The sequence below is a fragment of the Gasterosteus aculeatus genome, chromosome 12 (assembly GCF_964276395.1).
Source record: "Gasterosteus aculeatus chromosome 12, fGasAcu3.hap1.1, whole genome shotgun sequence".
In the NCBI taxonomy this organism is placed as follows: domain Eukaryota; kingdom Metazoa; phylum Chordata; class Actinopteri; order Perciformes; family Gasterosteidae; genus Gasterosteus; species Gasterosteus aculeatus.
The window spans coordinates 15,583,770-15,603,072 of NC_135700.1; the positions used below are offsets into that span (position 1 = coordinate 15,583,770).

Here is a 19,303-nt window from a genome sequence, read left to right on the forward strand (position 1 = left end):
GAAAGGATCAGCACGTCATCGACGGCTTGATCCCTGCGACCGGTCTGAGGCACATTAAACGAAGCGCTGCCTCAGAGTTAAGATCAATGCAAGTCTGGACTGAGGCCTCCTATTAATGTCATCATGGAACAAATATTCACTAATGGATTTTCTGTCCTCACGCATCCATATGGAATTGGTTCTTTTGTGTCTTAATTTTGGCTGCTGCTGCTTCTCACAACGTAGTTAAACAATATTAAAACGCTATGAAGTGTTTTGATTCTCTTACAGGAACACTGCACCCATTTTTGACTGTATGAACTATATTTTAAGATTATTAAACTTGTGTAGCATTGTTACTAGATGGAAAGAAATCAAAGAATCTCTCCTTGAACATCTAAGAATGAAGAACTGGAACCAACATGTGTGCTGCCAAACAAGAAATCTATAACGGAAATACAGTTATGCTGAAAATGTTCCTTATGGACCAGAGTACTGTTCACAAATTGATGCGTTGATATTCCAAATTATTTTCAAATAAAGAAAATTTGAGAAAAACAAGAATATTTTCTCAACAATTCTTTACTCAGAAAAACCCAAACACTTATCAATGAATCATCTATAAATAAGACGTATTTTTTACAACAACCATAAATAATACTGACAGTGTAAACAGGAAAAGGGTTTTCACAACAATATTCAACTTTGTACATAAAAACACTACCATCACTCAGTAACACCACACAGTGAAAGATCCTGTTTTCATAAATACTGTTTCTATGATGTTTAACTTGAAAATTAAAGGCTTAGATTGTTGATTCCAAATCTAAACAAAGTTGTATTCCTGCTATAACTTTAAAACAGGACTTTTTTATTTCCTGGATTCCAAAATTATGAAATCCAACTTACATTAATCTTTACAAGTTAAACAAAGTTTAATTTCATGATCTAAAATTGTTTACCGCAACAACTGATATGGGAGAAAAAGAAATCTCAGATTGGGCTTTCAAAAGACATCACATAATCACACCAATCAGACGGCACATCAGTGTTTCCCAGACACATTTCAAATATTAAAATGAAGACAATAAAGAAAAAAAGAGTTGGCGTTGGCCATGTATTAAGGCCACGTGTCTTATTCAGCTAATGGACCAGAGCTGCTGCTGACGTATTGAAAGCTCACTAGGCACCATGTCAATGAAACCTTTCATAGAAACTGGTACGATACTTCTACAAAAGTTTGGTTCCAAATAACGACAAGCCAACCTGCTATAGCGGATAGTTATACATTTTTTTAAACGAGTAAACTAAACAGTTGGCAAGTGGAGACAGCGACCAATAATACAGTCAAATACGATTTGGTTCTTTATCTGAGAAGAAGTCCATATTCAAACTACATTCATGCTCAAGTTACGGCTTTTAGTCCCAACGGGGAGTCACACACGCAGTCGGATAAGACAGCCGGCTGTTTTCACTGGACATTTGTTTCTAACTTTCTAAATCATATATCATGCGTTGTGAGATGTTCCTATCTGTCCTCATCTAACATCAAATACCTGCCATGTATTTCTAGTTTTGCTCGAAACTAGGTTTGATTCTCGACTGCGGCACCTGATGAGACGCAGGGATCCTAAAGATGAGTGTCAGTGAACATGGTTTGCTCCTTTTTCCCTCCTCTTAAGGACTTAATGGCGTCCACGAACTCCTCTTCCTCCACACACTGAAAGAAAACACATGAGATTAGAATCAGGTCTCGAGAAGTCGGAAAAGCCCACAGCGTCAAATCTCTTGGTATCTTTGTGAAGTGAAGTGGAGCGTCAGTTTCCCACAAATGATTTCTCAGAACCCGAGTTAGTTATTTACCACAGAGTCAATGCAACTGGTATCACTGATACAACTGTTAATATCAAATCATCCTTCAGGAGAGTCATTTCAACATATAACATCTACACATATTTCCATCCTCACCAGTCCAGAGTCATGTCCCAGTGGGTTGTCCCAGCTTCCTTCCTCCAACATTAGTGACTTCCTGTCAATCAGCTGACTGACGCTGCGGTGCAGGGAATGCTGGGAGTAAGCCTGACTGAGGTCTGTCTGGCTCGGGACTCGCAGGACCGACATGGGGCTGAAGCGGGAGCTGCTGCCGACTATCTTTGTGTCGGTCAGACCCTGAAACATTCATTTTTATTTTTATAGAAGATATTTATAGGAAATTCAAATATATGTATGTCTCACTCTCAAATATCAAATTTGAGTTATTCTTTGAATCCAAATATTTATCAGCCGTCATTCCAGCAACGATCAGCAGGGGGCGGCACTCAGCAAGGATTGGCCCTCCGGCTCAATTAGGAGCGGGACTGAGATTCACAAAAACCCAGCAGACGCACAACAAAATCGTTCTTGAACCACTTCTTGAGATTGAGATAAAGTAAAAAAAACTATTTTCATTTGCAGGTGAAGTACTATAAAGCGACAGCCTGCACAGCGTATCTTACCGTAACAATAATTACACTCACACACACAGCATGCATTTACAAACACAACAGACATGCAAAGAAAGGCGTCCACACAAATCCACAGTCCCGTACCTCAGTGAACACAGTGAAGCTTTTAAGTATAACGTTGCTGATCTCAACACAGTCTGCTACAGTGTCAAACTGCGGGAGGGGGGGGGGGGACAATAAAATACACATTTAAGGTTTTGACAGTAAATTCGTATATAAACAGTCTTACTGTGGAACGGTCAGGAAGCAGCACAGAGCTGGAGTGATGTTTAGAGCACAATTCAGGACAGGGCCTCTGAGAGAGACACACAGAGACAGAGAGAGAGAGAGAGAGAATACATATATAACAGAAAATAAAAGTACAATTTTTTCCATTTCTAAAATGCTTTTTTTTATGGGCATGATAAAAACGTCTGTATAAACCTATTTCAGAGTTTGATTTATGTACAAACATCCAACCGTTTTTTACTGCTATGTTTCTGTTACGCAACTCTTTGTGTAGGTAAGATTTAACAAGGGCATCAAGCAGGTAAAAATACCGGTAAAACTCAACCAGTCACTCACTGGTATCGCAGATCCTCATCTCTATTCAAAGAACCGCTTTTCCAGTTATTTTTTACAGTTGCAGCGCCCCCTGGTGGAGCATAAATTAAGACAAAGCTGCTCTTGCAAAGAGATAATTCAAAACATGTGAAAAATCTGCCGAAAAAAAGTAAGTATTTAGATGTGTTTTGATTAAGACTAGTGAGTTGAATAAATCAAACCAAACACTTTTGAAAGTGTCGTGTGTCCTTTGTTTTTATCTCCGCTAACGTTTCTCATGCTTTTACCTCTTAGTAACACCGACTACACCTCTGTGTCTCTCTTACTGCATTCGGCACGTTCAACCATCTGGTGGTTCCGTTCTCTGAGTGCCTTTCCTCTCTACTCCTCTCACCATGTACGCCTCTCCCCCGGCCTTCCGCGTCTTCTGAAGCATGACCAGCGGGGGGCGCTCTCTGGCCGATGGATTCTTCCTTAGGGCTCTAAAAAGAAAGAAAAATCATCCCCTCCCTTTTGCTCCGGTTCGGCTTTGGATGTAAACTACTTTTTCACACACTGAAGTTTTAGCTTTATGTATTAATGCAGAGAAATGTTATATTCTGTTGTAATTATGCATGCAACATTAGAATACCTTTGCAGCACGAGGCCCAGCAGGAGGGCAAGCAGGAAGAGGCCGAGCAGCGATAACAGCAAGATGAACCACAGCTCAGAGTAAACCGGCGTTGCTGACATGCTGAGGCCCTCTTTACCGATGTCCTCATGCTCGGGAGGACCTGCACGGAGAGATAAACAAGTTATGAGCTGGACTTCAGCATTTGTTCCGTGCACTGTTTGTGTATTTAGTGTATTCATTTTCAATGACCTAACTCTGCCTAGATAAAAACAAATTCCTGAGACACCGACTAATGTTTCGATTCAGGTCTGATTTTGCACTACGGACTTTGTTGTGTGTGTGTTTGCGCTACCGAGGCCTGTGGCGGGGCTGTATCTGATGGTGGGAGTACTGGCGCTCCCACTGTTTGTGGTACAAGTCACCTGAAATGACAAAGCTAAGGGAAGCCGGAGAGAAAAAAAAAAGTGCGTATCAACCCGAGTTAGCAGCTTGTAGCACATCGTACGTGGATATGTATATCTGTGTGTGTGTTTTTACTTTTCTGTGAGGTGCGTGGAATATGGAGATAGCTGTAGAAACCAGTGTAGACCCGGAGCTGGCTCTCCGTCACACTGAACTCCTTCAGGTAGCCGTTGAGGGAAAAGGACCCCGTCCAGTCCAGCCAAATAACCGTCAGGTTGCTGTCCACCGGGAAAGGAGACACATACTGTGGGGCTGGAGGGGGACAGAGGGACACTTTGGTTGTGTATTCATGTTTCTTCAGACTGCTTAGCGGGGCGAGCTGAGGGACTCACCTTCACTGAGTGTTGTAACAGAAGTCCAGTTGGAGGCAGTGCTGCCCATGTTGTTGGAGCAGGCAGCTCTCAGCTGGTAGTTGGTGTATGGCTGGAGACCTGCACAGATGGTTGGTTGTCTATTCACAATACATAACGCGCGCACAGACACACACAACAACCCTGACCCCGTCCCTCTTTAAGTCTTTACAATTAGCAATTATCCTTCTTTGATAATGGCTTGCAGTCTATTTAAGTTCAGCTTAATTATTCTTACTTAATCACTGTTATAATATAATAATAATCAAATTTTTACTGAAAAATGTATCCGGACCACTTAGTTTGTATTTTAAAAACAACGTAACTTGACATAAATACAGTTACCTGTCACATTGTAGCTCCTCCTTTTACCAAAGAAAGTGATTTCCATTGGCCCTTCGATGCAAGGGAGCGGCACAGGCTGGAGAGGCTGCGGGCAGGGTGATCTCAGATGAAGTTCACAGCTGTAACCAGAGAGAAAGAAAGAAAAAATGAGCGAGTATGAAATCATCATATGTGTATCTGCTCGTGCCGAATGTCTCACTCCTTAATTCGTCTGATTGCAGATTTTTTTCACTTCAGTCTGTTGAAAATACAAGGAACAATGTACAGTTTGTCTGTTTTCTAGCGACCTCTCAATAACTCCATTAGGTGCCAAAGGCTCATCCCATTCCAGCTGCACGGAGCGGGAGGTCAGGGTGAGGGGGCGAGGGGGGGGCTGCTGGGCCGGGGGGGCTGCAAGGGTGTAGAGCTCACTGAGTGGACCCCGACTACAGCACTGTCAAATGTTCAAAAAGAGACAGTTCAAACAGCTTGTAGTATTTGAGTGAACAAGCACTGCGTCAGTAAATATGTAATATGTAACATCTATTTCATATTAAAAAAATAATAATATGAAGCAACTCTCATGTCATTTGGCCTGGCAAACTATGCACTCCCCAGACCAGTGATGTTATACAATGTATTGTCCTTCAATCAATTGACTGACATACTGCTATTACCTGATAACAGGTGCAGGCCTCTGCTCCAACCCAGTACTGAGTGTAAGGACGTAACCCATGGAGGGTCTGCTGATGGGATGTACCCTCTGACAGCTACGGGAAGGGGAAGCAAATAGCCAAACAGTTGAGAAGCACATTTTGGGTCAGGATGAAGAATTCAAAGAAATCCAGCTGTGGATGTTGATGCAGTCTTATACTTCACCAGAGTATGGTTGTTGTAGTTCACCGAGAACACTCTGTAAAGGCTTACAACCCCGTTGGGCTGCGCGGGAGGATGGATCTCCACTAGTGCTGACGTTGCTGAAACATGCAGGAAAACAGGTGTGCCCAAACCCTCAGGCGGGGCAGGACCTGTTCGCCCATCGACCCACGAGCTGGCAGAACGACCAGCCAGATTCACAACCCACACCTGTCGGACAAAACCACATGCAAGTTAAAAACGTGATGATATTCAATTCACACGAATAACTCAGTAAGTCATACGGTGAGGTCTGACACTTTTTTCTGCAGTCATTTGGATGTTCGCTGTATTTTATTAGCTCTTAGTGATGAAAGCTTCTCTTAATAACGCAGTGTTCACCAGGCCACCAAAAACGATAGGAGTCAATTCATTGGACCATCCATCAAAACTACCATCCGCAGCGAGAGCAAAACCTTTTCAACATGCAACCCAACACCAACATATCTGCATGACAATTACTTTTCACCTTCATCAAGGAGTTATTCATTCTCTCACACACATGCACGCGCACACACACACACACACACACACACACACACACACAGTAATCTTATTTGTGTGCTGGTGTTGGGTATAATTAGAGGGTGTACACAGCACAGGGTCAGGCAGGGTGGAGATTTGCATGTGTAAGTCATCTGTAGCCTGTCAGAAGTAGTGCAGAAGGCAGATGAATGGGTCAAGCTTTACTGGTGAAAAGTGTGTGTCCGCGTGTGTGAAGTGTGATGTGTTGTTTGTAGCTCTGATGACGAGTTGTGTGCGCGTGTGCTTGTGCATGCATCTGTGTTATGAGTTGAATTAACCTCAATAATAGTCAATTAGGCCGCGATCAATCAGACTGATTGATCTAAGTGACAGCACAGATGGACTGAGATGGGAGAGGGGAAGGAAGGATGGAAGATGGAGAGACTGGGAATGTAGAGGAGGAGGACACGGCGAAAGGTGGAAAAAGCACAAAAAGCGGGAGCAGGATAGATTTTGACGTAAGCCGCAAGACGCCAAATTTTGTGGCTCCAAACCAACCTGCTTGGACAATGTGAGAGGTTTGGCAATAAGATTGTTTTCCGTAAGTAGGAGTTGCATCGTTGTGTGCATGCAAATGGATCCAGATATAAGGGAGGAAACATTTATAGTCACTTTTTAAAATCCCGTCACACAAACCCAACATTTTAGTGTCCCATCCACTCAAATTAAAAAGGGACAGAGACGTCTGTCCTTGAAAGCGTTTTTAGAGGTAAGATGTGTTATTTCTCTGGCCCATTGAACGGTCTGTTGTTTTTAACAGGGATGAGCGGATCTAATGTGATGATCTAATGTGGTCATTGTTGTGGGCCTCACCAACTGCACTTTCCCTACTTATTTTTGATGCACCTTGTTTGTGTTTCAATCTCAAATCTGAATGAGCATCAGGCTGACAGCAACCTTTGATAAAAATCAAATATGGTCATATGGAAAATAGACACTGCAACCAACCGTTAGCTGAGAGAATGTGAATACATTTTTATAACACTAAAGATAAAAGTCTTTGCTGAAAAGAGATACATGTACTATACTTTGTTTTTACCTTCTGAGGAAAACTTGCCAATGGCTAAATCTGTCATATCGACATTATAAAGATTTCAATTGATTGATTGTGGTCACAAATCTATAAATGAATGTAAATACTATTGCCATGATATGAATAGCACATAGGAGAGGGAAAGAACTATACAGAAACTACGGAGTTTGTATTTCTTCTGAATGTGTCTGTATGTTAGCCTGTTATGCAATTGTGACAATATTTTGATTGTACCTTAAATTGTAACATTAATGTGCACAGAAAGAACACAACTTGTCTGATTAAATAGCCCGACATTTGTTTTTGCCATTAAAAACTGTTGCTTGACTTGTTGCTTAAAAGATTTACAATGAAATTTGCTACAGCCATCACATAACATTATAACTGCAGCAATGAAATATTTCTACCCGGCAACAGCCGTATTCTTCCCCGAGTAGCAACACAGAGCCTCAACGTGACGCAAGGCTTTTGGGCTTGATTAAGAAGTTTGTGCCACATAGACAGAATGGAGATAAAAAGTTCAACACCAAAGTCAGTCCAGATCACCTTGCCCTTGATCCAGTGCTAAAAGGTAGAACTCATCTGGTCCTTATATCATCTACTGACTTTTTACTGCTTTCTCACGTCTCTTGTCCTCTCTCCTCCCATTGGGCCGTGGTTTGGCTTATAAGACACAAAATAAAAATATACCCCGTTGGCTGCCACGGCAGCAAAGGGGCCGCCATGGCAACAAAAGACTTCAGGATGCTACCGCCGAGTATTTGAGCATTTCTATTGGACGGTTAGACTGCGCACTCAATTCAAGCACTCTGATAGGCCGACGCGGCTACTTGGCGGTGCATCTACTTGGGGTGAAGGGGGTAAGTTGTGTGAAAGTGGGCAGTAATTAAAACCAAGCATAAAGCTGTCAATACAAGCTTATGACCCAGTGTAATTAGCCTAATATGAATTCTCTCTCAGCAATGTGGTGGGCTCAACTGAACTGACTTGGCGTCCTTGTGTACGCCTGAAACACAGAAAGAGGATGAGAGACAGATAGGTACATAGACCGAATAACGGCTAAATAAAAATAAGGCAAGGCAGGTGGATACAAGGACTGATATATGGGTGAACAAATGCGTTGACTAAAAATTGGTAGATAGACAGGTAGGCAAAGAGAAAATTAAGCTTACTGTTGAAGAGAGAAAAGAGAAATGACATATCCAAAAATCTGTACAGTGTCTTTGCCTCTCTGTACGGGACGATCCCGTATGTTAATACACACACACACACACACACACACACACACACACACACACACAAACAAACACACAAAGTACTACTGGGTGCACGGACATCACACACGTACCACCACCGTATCCCCGTAACCCACTGACAAATCCTCAGGGGACGTGTAGCGGTCACCATTAAAAGGTCTTTCCAATACAAGCGCTGTTACCAAGGGGGCTAACAGTTAATTCGATTGGCTGGCTGGTAATCAGGAAGTGGGGTGCTCTGAGGGCCCGGTGATTAATGGCTCTGTTGCCCGCTCGTCATCTCCCAGAGCTCCTCCCTCCCTCCTCCTGTCATAAATTAGGACCTCGTAAATAAAGACGGCAAGACAATCAAGCAAACTCAATCAATTACATCGGTTCTCTGGCCTTGGCTCGTACGTCTGACAGGCGGGAATGCTAATGTTATTGTTGCTTCTAAAGGGCTAACCTGTCAATTAGCGTATGCACAACAGCATGAATATGGAGCCCACTCTTTAACACCTGTCGGATTACCTGTCTGTGTTTGCTGGTCCGCGTATACAAAGACTAACAGTTGAAGCGTTACTGTGTGCATGTTGGGACTTTTGAAATAATTTTGTTGTGAAAGTAGGCGTCATCTTTGGATGATCACATTGGATCCCAGATCACAAAAACACATCTCTTTCTACATTCACTGCGGAGTGCCGATAAGTCTGTATATGCAGAACTCATTTGGACTTTAGGTGTTCATTAGTATTTTCTGTTAACCTTCAGTTTTTTTTAGATAAATCATGTTATAAAATGCAGATTTATCCTTTTGAGAAAGACAGTAAAAAAATGGTTCATCACAAAATGCAGGTTGTTTGTGTTTTTAGTGACTGGAGAAGGATTGCTTTCTATTACCTCTCACGTCTGGATAATAATTAATGCAGTTAAAGTTTACTAGGAGTAACTAGTTAGCAAAGAAACTACACACAAACACGACTAAAAACACAAAGCATCGTACCTGGTACTCGTACACAGTAAACGGCTGCAGGGATTCATCTTTACAAGTAGTAGAGATATTCCTGTAAACCAGTGCCGCAGCATCACGTCTATCCGTGGTAGGGCCCAGTCTGCGGTACACTTCGTAATGGAGGACTCTGCCATTTGGCTGAGCTGGAGGGGACCAGGTGAGCAGAAAGGTGGTCTGTAGGCCGGTGTGCGTGTCGGGCTGAAGGTCCAACAGTGGCGCTGATTGTCCTGCAGGAGGAGCGTCCAGGGTGAGTGCAGAGGCCCAGTCGCTGGAGGAACAGCCGAGCACAGTGCACGCCTCCACCCTCACTTCATACCTGTGCACACGTATCAGCACACATTAAATGCAATAATTAGGGAGGTTTGTGTATTGTCTAAGAGACCATGGTGGGAAACAAGAAACTGAAAAGACATTTTTGACCATGATACCGGTGTAAGTACGGTTCATAAAAAGTCTTCCCGAGGAATATTTTAGTCAACAAGAGATCTGGTCCCTTCATATTTGTTATTCCTCCCCATATACCCTTCATCAAAGTATATATTACATATGTAAATAGAAACCTACATTGACCAGTTATTAGTTATTTTAACTTTCTTTTAATAAAAGAAATAAACTAAATGTTCTTCCTACTTGTACCATATTTCAAGCTCTAAAGATAACTGTGGAGATCTCCTTTGACTTACCTGTGGTGAGGAGCAAGCCCACGCAGAGTGGTGTGTTTGTCAGAGAAGTCACCGTCCTCCGGAGTGAACACGGTGCTGGTGATTCGGAGTTGGACGGGATCTCTTTGATAGACAGTATAACTCACAATGTCTCCATTAGGACGGGCCGGAGTACTCCAATCTACCCTCACCTAAAAACGCAAACATCACAAACACATTAAACCATTTACAGACAGCAGGAAGAGTGATGTTTCATATCGCGTTACATATTAGGACTGGATAGAGGGAGGACTCACCTGGTCGGGTCCCAGAGGCGTCAGTGTGGGGAGACCGACACCAGAAGGAGCCGACGGAGGAGTCTTTGCTGTGGCTGCTGTGCTGCTCACTGCTCCTTTGCTGTTGTTGGCCCTGACAACGTAGCTGTATTCTACACTTGGCACCAGTGTGAAGTCGTGGTAATGGACCTCAGTCCCGACATAGATAACCTCCCCATCTCTGCGGAGTTCATAACCTGTGATGATGCCATTAGGGTGCTCTGGTGGTCTCCAGATCACCTCCACTGACTCTGGGCCGGTGACCTTCAAGGGAAAGATTGAAGGTCAAATAGAACTAGAAGTAGCATTAACATTTTAAAACACCCCCAATTTATTAGTATAATAAAAGATAATAATGAAAGTCATAGCAAAATGATTCTTCTTGTTATTGAATAATTGGCTTTGATGAGGCTTGGTGAAGTTTGAAAGAGGCTAAATTCAATTTAATTAAAATAGTCTTGGATGAATGGGGAAACGTGAACGCAAATTCATTTTCCTTTCCAGAATCTCTCTAGGCTGAGATCTACATATTGGGATATTGCACACCTGGTAACAGAGCTTCCACTGGGAGTCTAAGATAAACAAACACACCTTAAGAGTCGGGGAGGCCAGGCCAGTGGGAGGAGCCTCCTCAGTCACTGCGGACATTGTGGCGCTGGCAGTGCATCCACCGTTGGTACAAGCATAAAGGACCAGATGATATGATGTGTGTGGTCGCAGATCTAACAACTCTGTATTTAGCTCCCTCCCACGATAAGTTTCTTCGTTGTTCAATTTCAGGACATATTCAGTGACCTCTCCGTTCTGTGTCAGCGGTTTACTCCAGGAAATGTTTATACTGTTGGAAGTGACGCTGTCCGCGGTGGGAATCTCCACTGTGGCAGGTGGAGCCTCTAGAGTGGTGATGTTTGTATGGGGGCTGGTGATACATCCCTCAGACGTGCACGCTATGACTGAGTAGCTGCAGAGAAGAAAAGAGCAGAATGAAAGTCAAATCATCTGTTCTTTGAGTTCGTTCATTTGAAGGAAACACAATGGTACGAGTGAAGGCAAAGCAATACCTATATGTTGAAAATGGCAGAAGTCCTTCGTCCATGTAGCTGAGGACAATCGGATCAAAACTAAATGAGAAACTGACGTTGTTTCTCTCAATCCTGTAGGACTGGAGAATCCCATTGGGCTCCAAAGGAGGGGTCCAAGACACCAACACCGCACTGGGCTGGCCTTGGAGGTGACTCACTTTTGGGGGGGCTAGACCCCGAGGAGGGGCCTGTCTGGTCGTCACAGTAACCCAGGGGCTGTGGGTGTGTCCTGCGGGGTTGTGAGTCCGGACAGTGAATTGGTACTGTGTCCAGGGACGCAGACCAGTCACTGTATATGAGACGGAGTCAGCATGTTGTGGGGAGGATTCTCTAAACAGCACCTTTTGGGGATAAAAATAATTAATAGTTAATTGTACCGTGGGAGGCCCATTTCTATTCAATGACTGTGATTGACATGGATAGTAGCGGCACCTTGGTATTCAATCAAGGCAATTACAAGTAGTCAAATTGACCATGAACTTCAAAATGTCTGCCTGTTTAGTTTCACCGACCTTTCCACTTTCAGTATCCTCTTCATTGCTTCTTCCTATCTCCACTTCCTCCAAAATTCTCCCAAGTAAATAATACTCTCCGATTGGCCCGTTAGGCTGGGAGGGAGGGCCCCAGGTAAGGGTCACACGGTCTGGGCCAATAAAGAGAGGCCTGGGAGGGGGCTGTAAAGCAGGTGGAGCTGCTACTGTGGTGACAAGCTGGGGTAGAGTATGTGTGCAGCCTGCTACGGTGCAAGCTTCAAGAATCAAAGAATACGTGGTCCATGGCTCCAAACGACGAAACAGGAAGCTGCGCAATAGTCCGCTGAATTCCATGTTCCCCTCACTGTACAAGTTGTACATCTGCAAAAAAGTGGACAGAAGCCAAGAGGAAAGAAAAGTATGTGGTGCAGTGTTAGAGGAGGAGAGAAAGGTACCAGGAATTTATCATTTATAGGACATAGTCGAAGATTGCAGGGGCCAAGATGCCAAGCAGGTGAGAGAAATATCATACTTATATCATATACTATCATACAAGTATGTGGTATGGTGCAAGTCTATTGCTTTGCACATAGCATATATGTGAATATGGTGTGGGTTTTGTGTATGTACCGTGATTATTCCATTTGGAGCACTTGGCTCATCCCAGACAAGCAGCAGCGCTCTGCCCTGCTCTCTCTGCTCCACTGTGAAGTTAGCCAGGCCAGCCGGAGAAGCCTCCAGGGTCATGATGGTAACCCACGGACTGGACACGCTACCTGAGGGTGGCAACGCTGTGCTCAATGCAGTTGTTCTGCTGTTAGCGCTAACGCCATCTACCACTGACTGATCGGAATCAACCTACCTGCCTCGTTCACAGCCTCCACTCGTAGGCTATACTGGCTGTACGGTTCCAGACCAAATACGCTCGCCTCTCGGACCGATCCCTGAGAGAGGAGACACACCGAGGTATGATTGAAGGGCGTGGTTGTAGAGAGGAGGAGACATGGGAGTGGGCAGAGGGGGGACAGGGGAAGGATTTGGAAAGAGCCAAAAGAAACTAAGTGAGTACCATGGCATCGCAAGAGAAGTGAGCAAGTTAGTAACACCAAAAAACCCTGCAGGAATAAAAACCAGTGCATTACTCATTCACATTGGAAATGAAGAGGAGCACCGAAACAATGGCAGGCTAAGATGACATGGGATTTGTGATATCAACATTTCAACATTCAGGCCCCGCCGTGGTAAAGTAAGTAGACACCAGAGAAGTGGGAGCGGCATAGAAAGACTGGCAGGCAGACGGCCGTCCCTTGTGAGTAGATTCAAAGCTTCCAGAATGAGTGTTTATGTCACATATGCACCCTTTCAAATCAACACGCGCACACAGAGAGTAAGTCTGCCAGTAGCTTTAGGCAGTGGGACCCAGCCCAATACCCTGGCAGACACAGGGGTAGTGTGTGTGTGTGTGTGTGTGTGTGTGTGTGTGTGTGTGTGTGATACAGTGGGAAAACCATTTACTAATTGATAACAGACACACTGTTGTTCCAGAAGGCCCTGGTGTGAGATGACACGGTGTAGTCGGGGAGCACTAGGCTCCACTACTGCCGGCTTGTTTAGGACTGAGCTTTAAAATGAGTGATGTTTCTAAGCGTGTGTGTGTGTGTGAACATATTTGTTTGATTGCACAACACAGGGGGCTGTGTTTCCTCATGTGTTGAGTCTGCAGTTTAAAAGAGGAAAGTGTCTGTTCAGGAATGTATGCTTCCAGTTAAGCGAGCATGTGTAAAGAGATTAACTGTTAACCCAGTTAAATTCAGCAGCGAGAGGATCAAAAAAACTCCAATTCAAGCTAAATCAAAAGAAAACCCTGACAAATCACCGTAGCCTGGCACCAAGGATGAACTGTGTGAACAACAACCAGAACGCGTGTATTCACAGTTTTCATGTCTGAGAGCCAACGTGTTTTTATTCCACAGTAAAATAGGATAAATAAGTCCCCAGACACCTCGACACAAGCTAAATCCTCCTGCAAATCACAGCACTTCTCAGTAGAGAGAGAGAGAGAGAGGGAGGCAGGGAGGGACACAAAGAAAAAGACACAGGGATGGAGAGACCTAGAACGAGAAGGAGGCGGAGGAAGTGAGAAATAAAGGTCAAAAGAAAAAAAGATTGGGCAGATATTAAGAATATATAAGTAAGTCGAGGTAGGACAATTAGAAAAGAGGGAAACAAGAGAAAGGGGTGAGTAAGTTAATGATAAAAGGAGAGGAAGAGGGGTGTAAGAAAATCAACGACAGAGAGAGATTGAGTGAAATGGTAAAAAAAAAGGAAGATGGAATTGAGCTAAAGTGGAAGAGAAAAAAAAGGATAGATGTGGCAAAAGGGAGAGACAGATTAAGTGAGCGAAAATCTCTCCACCTTAAAGTCAGTGAAATATGTGAAGCATGTGGCCTATAAAGCGGTTAACATATGCACATTGTCAATAGCAGCATCTGGCGCCGGCAGCTTTTATAGGAGCATGGAGACTCTGCTTCAGGCCTCTAGATGGCAATACATTCAAACACTTTATCACTGAAACACACCGCATTAAGGGCCTCCGAACACTCACTCAACACACACGCACAAACACACACACTCAACAATCAAGCGCTATGAAATTCCCCACCTCAGCCTGTTAAGAGAACACAAACACACACGTCCAGGTCTGCAGACAGGCAGCAATCAAATGGTGCAACACTTAAACACACTCCTATTACATTAACAGCTTTCTCAAAAGGGATTTCTCTCTCACTCATACATGTGTGGAGACTTGGAACATCTAAGCCTTCTCTGCTGGCCAGAACAGAATCACAAAGTCATAGATTTTTTTTATTTTTTTAGTCAGCCACCAATTGTGCAAGTTCTCCCACTTAAAAAGATGGGAGAGGCCTGTAATTTTCATCATAGGTACACTTCAACTATGAGAGACAAAATGCAAATCACAGAAAATCACATTGTAGGATTTTTAATGAATTTATTGGTAAATTATGGTGGAAAATAAGTATTTGGTCACCTACAAACAAGCAAAATGTCTGTCTCTCACAGACCTGTAACTTCTTCTTTAAGAGGCTGGAAAATAAGTATTTGGTCAATAAACAAAAGTACATCTCAATACTTTGTTATATACCCTTTGTTGGCAATGACAGAGGTCAAATGTTTCCTGTAAGTCTTCACAAGGTTGTCATACACTGTTGCTGGTATTTTGGCCCATTCCTCCATGCAGATCTCCTCTACAGCAGTGATGTTTTGGGGCTGTCGATGGGCAACATGAACTTTCAACTCCCTCCAAAGATTTTCTATGGGGTTGAGATCTGGTTTTAACTCAAAATCTCACAATACATGGCCCCATTCATTCTTTCCTTTACACAGATCAGTCGTCCTGGTCCCTTTGCAGAAAAACAGCCCCAAAGCATGATGTTTCCACCCCCATGCTTCACAGTAGGTATGGTGTTCTTTGGATGCAACTCAGCATTCTTTCTCCTCCAAACACGACGAGTTGAGTTTGTACCAAAAAGTTCTATTTTGGTTTCATCTGACCATATGACATTCCCCCAATCCTCTTCTAGATCATCCAAATGCTCTCTAGCAAACCTCAGACGGGCCTTGACATGTACTGGCTTAAGCAGGGGGACACGTCTGGCACTGCAGGAATTGAGTCCCTGGCGGCGTAGTGTGTTACTGATGGTAGCCTTTGTTACTTTGGTCCCAGTTCTCTGCAGGTCATTCACTAGGTCCCCCGTGTGGTTCTGGGATTTTTGCTCACCGTTCTTCTGATCATTTTGACCCCACGGGGTGAGATCTTGCGTGGATACCCGGCTCGAGGGAGATTATCAGTGGTACTCCCACAGTTGATTTCTTCACACCAAGCTGTTTACCTTCTGCAGATTCAGTCTTCCCAGCCTGGTGCAGGTCTGCAATTTTGTTTCTGGTGTCCTTTGCCAGCTCTTTGGTCTTGGCCATAGTGGAGTTTGGACTGTGACTGTTTGAGGTTGTGGACAGGTGTCTTTTATACTGATAATAAGTTCAAACCGGTGCCATTAATACAGGTAACGAGTGGAGGACAGAGGAGCCTCTTAAAGAAGAAGTTACAGGTCTGTGAGAGACAGACATTTTGCTTGTTTGTAGGTGACCAAATACTTATTTTCCACCATAATTTACCAATAAATTCATTAAAAATCCTACAATGTGATTTTCTGTGATTCGCATTTTGTCTCTCATAGTTGAAGTGTACCTATGATGAAAATTACAGGCCTCTCCTATCTTTTGGATAGGAGAATGGGAGAACTTGCACAATTGGTAGCTGACTAAATACTTTTTTGTCCCACTGTATATAAAATTTCCCATTAGGTTGTTTCTCACTGCGCAGGTCCTGTCTTCCTCTGTTGCTCAGTGCAGCTTGTTTTCATCCAATCAGATTCAGCCCCGTTGTCTCTATGTGGGAGAGGCCTATAGGTAGCTTTAAACATTAAAGTGGGGGACGATATTGTTGATTGTCATAGTCTTTAACCGACCGGCTCTTTAGTTTGACATGTTGGCCGTATTCTTTGAAGTGCCAGTAGTACCTCATAAGTATGTCTGTATTTACGAAAAGCGCAGCACTAACCTATTAACTTACCTACTAACCTACCCACTACATCTTAGTATTTAGTAAGAGTACAGGTTAAACCTTTTCTGTAAATAGTGAATAGCATTTGGTAAGTGAACTGCTTTTGTGGATTTACATCTGCAGTAGCATGTTAATGTCTCTATCGGGTTGCGTTTAGTTTATAGATATTATTCCCTCTGATATAAATAATATTTAATTGATCCATGCGCTTCGGTGTGCACTGTTTTAGAGACGATGTTTTGATGGATTGTTTTGTCATGCTTTGTTGTAAATACATGCGACTGGTTCTTGTGAGTTTGCTCTTGTCATTGTTAATTACATTGAAAATGAGAAAAAAAACAGACGGTTGCAATATAATTTCCCAACATTTGTTTCTGTTACGTATGATATTTGTACTCACCACATGACTATGATGTGTGTAGTATTAATCATTTTGGATGTTTAAGCAACAACTGTGAGGATAGGGCTATACTGCAATTAAGTGGGTATTTATGATTCCACTGTAAGGAAGGATTTTACATTTCTACTACGGCACCAACCATCACAATAGCTGCAATGATTGACCAAAGCCATAGCAGAAAAAACTGTTTTGATTAATGATGAGCTTGGAGCTTCCTCTTTTGTAAAAAAAGTCCAACCTATGAAGCCAACATGAATAGCTACAATGTAACATATGAAAGAAAAAGGTTTTCGTCAACCTAAATTCAGTGAACATGTGTGCGGATGATCAAAGTAACTACTTAATCATGCCAAATGCAAAAGACCAGAGAAAGAAGTTGAGAGAAAGGGAGAGCAACAGAGGGGGGGGGGGGGGGGGGGGGGGGGGGGGGGAGAGAGAGAGTTCAGAGAGATTTGCACAAATGTAAAGGAAAGAAAGTGTAAACAAGACAGAGGGGAGAGAGACAATGATGGGGAACGAAGGGAAGAGACAGGAAGAGGTGTCACTAATTCATACATTAAAGAGCCCTCAGATCTTACATGGCTCAACACAACTTAGCATTGAGGGCAAGCAATTTATTCAATCTTTTATTTCCTCATTCCGTCCTCTCTTTGGTTTGTGAGCTGTGCTAAAACCGGGGTCCACCGGAAAATGTGTGTGCTTTTAAATGTATATCCTATGCAAAAGGGTCAGTGTGCAGGTGTGCTCCATCTGCAAATATATCTGTATGTGTGTTACTTGTGCTCATTTGCATGCAACCTAACAAGACCGCGTAACCATGCATCTGTTTTTGTACCCGTGCGTCCCTAAAAAATGCCCGATTGTGTGTGTGTGTGTGTGTGTGTGTGTGTGTGTGTGTGTGTGAGATATTCAGGTGGAGGGGCATGGTGCGGCCGGGGGGACAGTGTGTGATACTAATTAAGAATAACCATGTGTATTTGTCAAAAGAATTATGCTGATTATCTCACAAAGGCCCCAGAACTGGGCCCCGCAGAGAGACAGAGACAGAGAGACGGACCAACATTAGCATATGGCTACACACATTCATGCACGTACGTACACACACACATGCTCTCGTTTGCACACTGTCTCTCCCTCTCTTTGTCTCTGACACACACAGACAGATGCGCCGGTTAATGTGAGTGCGTAAGAACATGAAAGAGCCGCGCCCAATGACAGGTGATCGGGGTCCACTTGTTCTGCCATTGGGATGTTTCTCTTCAGAGACCTTGTCTTGCCTCTCTGCTCAGTCATATCATGTCCCGGGGAGATAATAAAGCACCCTGCGGTTTCACCTCTTTTATGTGCCTCAGTTCTTTCAGTATGTGGTCACATATGCCACGATCGGAAAAGCTCCAATTCAAGTCAATTCAGCTCAATTCAAATCAATTCAGTTCTTTACTCCAGTCTATTAGCACAAGCTGTGCCCCGACCAGCCCTGTGAGCGCAGTAATTGTTTTCAAAGGTTTCTGAGGTGAGCCAGTACACCACACGTTGCTCTCTTGCGCCTCATGCCAAGCTCTCAAGCCAAGTTTGTGCGTGTGTGTGTGTACGTATTTGTGTGCATGCCTAATTCAATGCTGCTTGAACAACTGCCCTATGTCTATTTGGAAATGCCCTGCGTGGGTGTCCCTGCTAGTCAGACTGCGTTAGGCAAACCCTGACACACGCAGACAATGGTGCAACACACACACACACACACATAAGCACACAGAGTGCCATTAGGCATGTGTTTTGTCTGTGACTAGCACAGACTTAAAGGGACTGCAGGGGTCTGGAACAGCAAAGTCCACTTCACACCGACAGCCATGATTGGCTTTGGCGGCTCAAGACCTCAGGGAACAGCATACTTGGTGTGTAGATATGCATATGTATATGAGTGTGCGTGAGACTGTGTCTGCAAGAGATGTGGCTAAAGACCAGTGGACAGGAGTAATGGAGCACTGTGCTTGTCCACAGATATCTCCTGAAATTTAAATGAGCAAGCATCTGTTTGTCTATGGATGCAATTTTATCCAATATTTGTTTGTCTCTGGGCGGGTAGACATGGGGAATGAAACTAAACTGAACTAAAACTGGGCTGAACTAAAGTCCAATTTAATGCAATGTATTCGTTTAAAAGCTATTTGTTACTACTATTACTGAACAGATCAGTAACTTTAGGTTTTTATGAAAGATAAACAGAACATAACAGCC

The 19,303-nt window shown here is 43.5% G+C and overlaps 1 protein-coding gene across 1 annotated transcript in view; it reads right to left on the reverse strand.

The window, feature by feature from the left end:
- Positions 1–545: 545 nt before the first annotated feature.
- Positions 546–19,303, reverse strand: part of ush2a (Usher syndrome 2A (autosomal recessive, mild)) — a 158,288-nt gene continuing 139,530 nt past the window's right edge. The window contains exons 75-94 of the mRNA XM_078085091.1: positions 12,885–12,970; positions 12,657–12,798; positions 12,066–12,407; positions 11,533–11,894; positions 11,063–11,432; positions 10,454–10,735; positions 10,179–10,348; positions 9,487–9,811; positions 5,655–5,861; positions 5,453–5,545; positions 5,084–5,229; positions 4,797–4,915; positions 4,434–4,532; positions 4,177–4,353; positions 3,992–4,075; positions 3,658–3,799; positions 3,421–3,508; positions 2,713–2,778; positions 1,948–2,148; positions 546–1,699 (exon numbers count right to left, since the gene is read on the reverse strand). Coding sequence (XP_077941217.1) covers positions 1,610–1,699; positions 1,948–2,148; positions 2,713–2,778; positions 3,421–3,508; positions 3,658–3,799; positions 3,992–4,075; positions 4,177–4,353; positions 4,434–4,532; positions 4,797–4,915; positions 5,084–5,229; positions 5,453–5,545; positions 5,655–5,861; positions 9,487–9,811; positions 10,179–10,348; positions 10,454–10,735; positions 11,063–11,432; positions 11,533–11,894; positions 12,066–12,407; positions 12,657–12,798; positions 12,885–12,970 — 3,591 coding nt within the window. The 3' untranslated portion in view covers positions 546–1,609. The remainder of the gene's footprint in view (positions 1,700–1,947; positions 2,149–2,712; positions 2,779–3,420; positions 3,509–3,657; positions 3,800–3,991; positions 4,076–4,176; positions 4,354–4,433; positions 4,533–4,796; positions 4,916–5,083; positions 5,230–5,452; positions 5,546–5,654; positions 5,862–9,486; positions 9,812–10,178; positions 10,349–10,453; positions 10,736–11,062; positions 11,433–11,532; positions 11,895–12,065; positions 12,408–12,656; positions 12,799–12,884; positions 12,971–19,303) is intronic.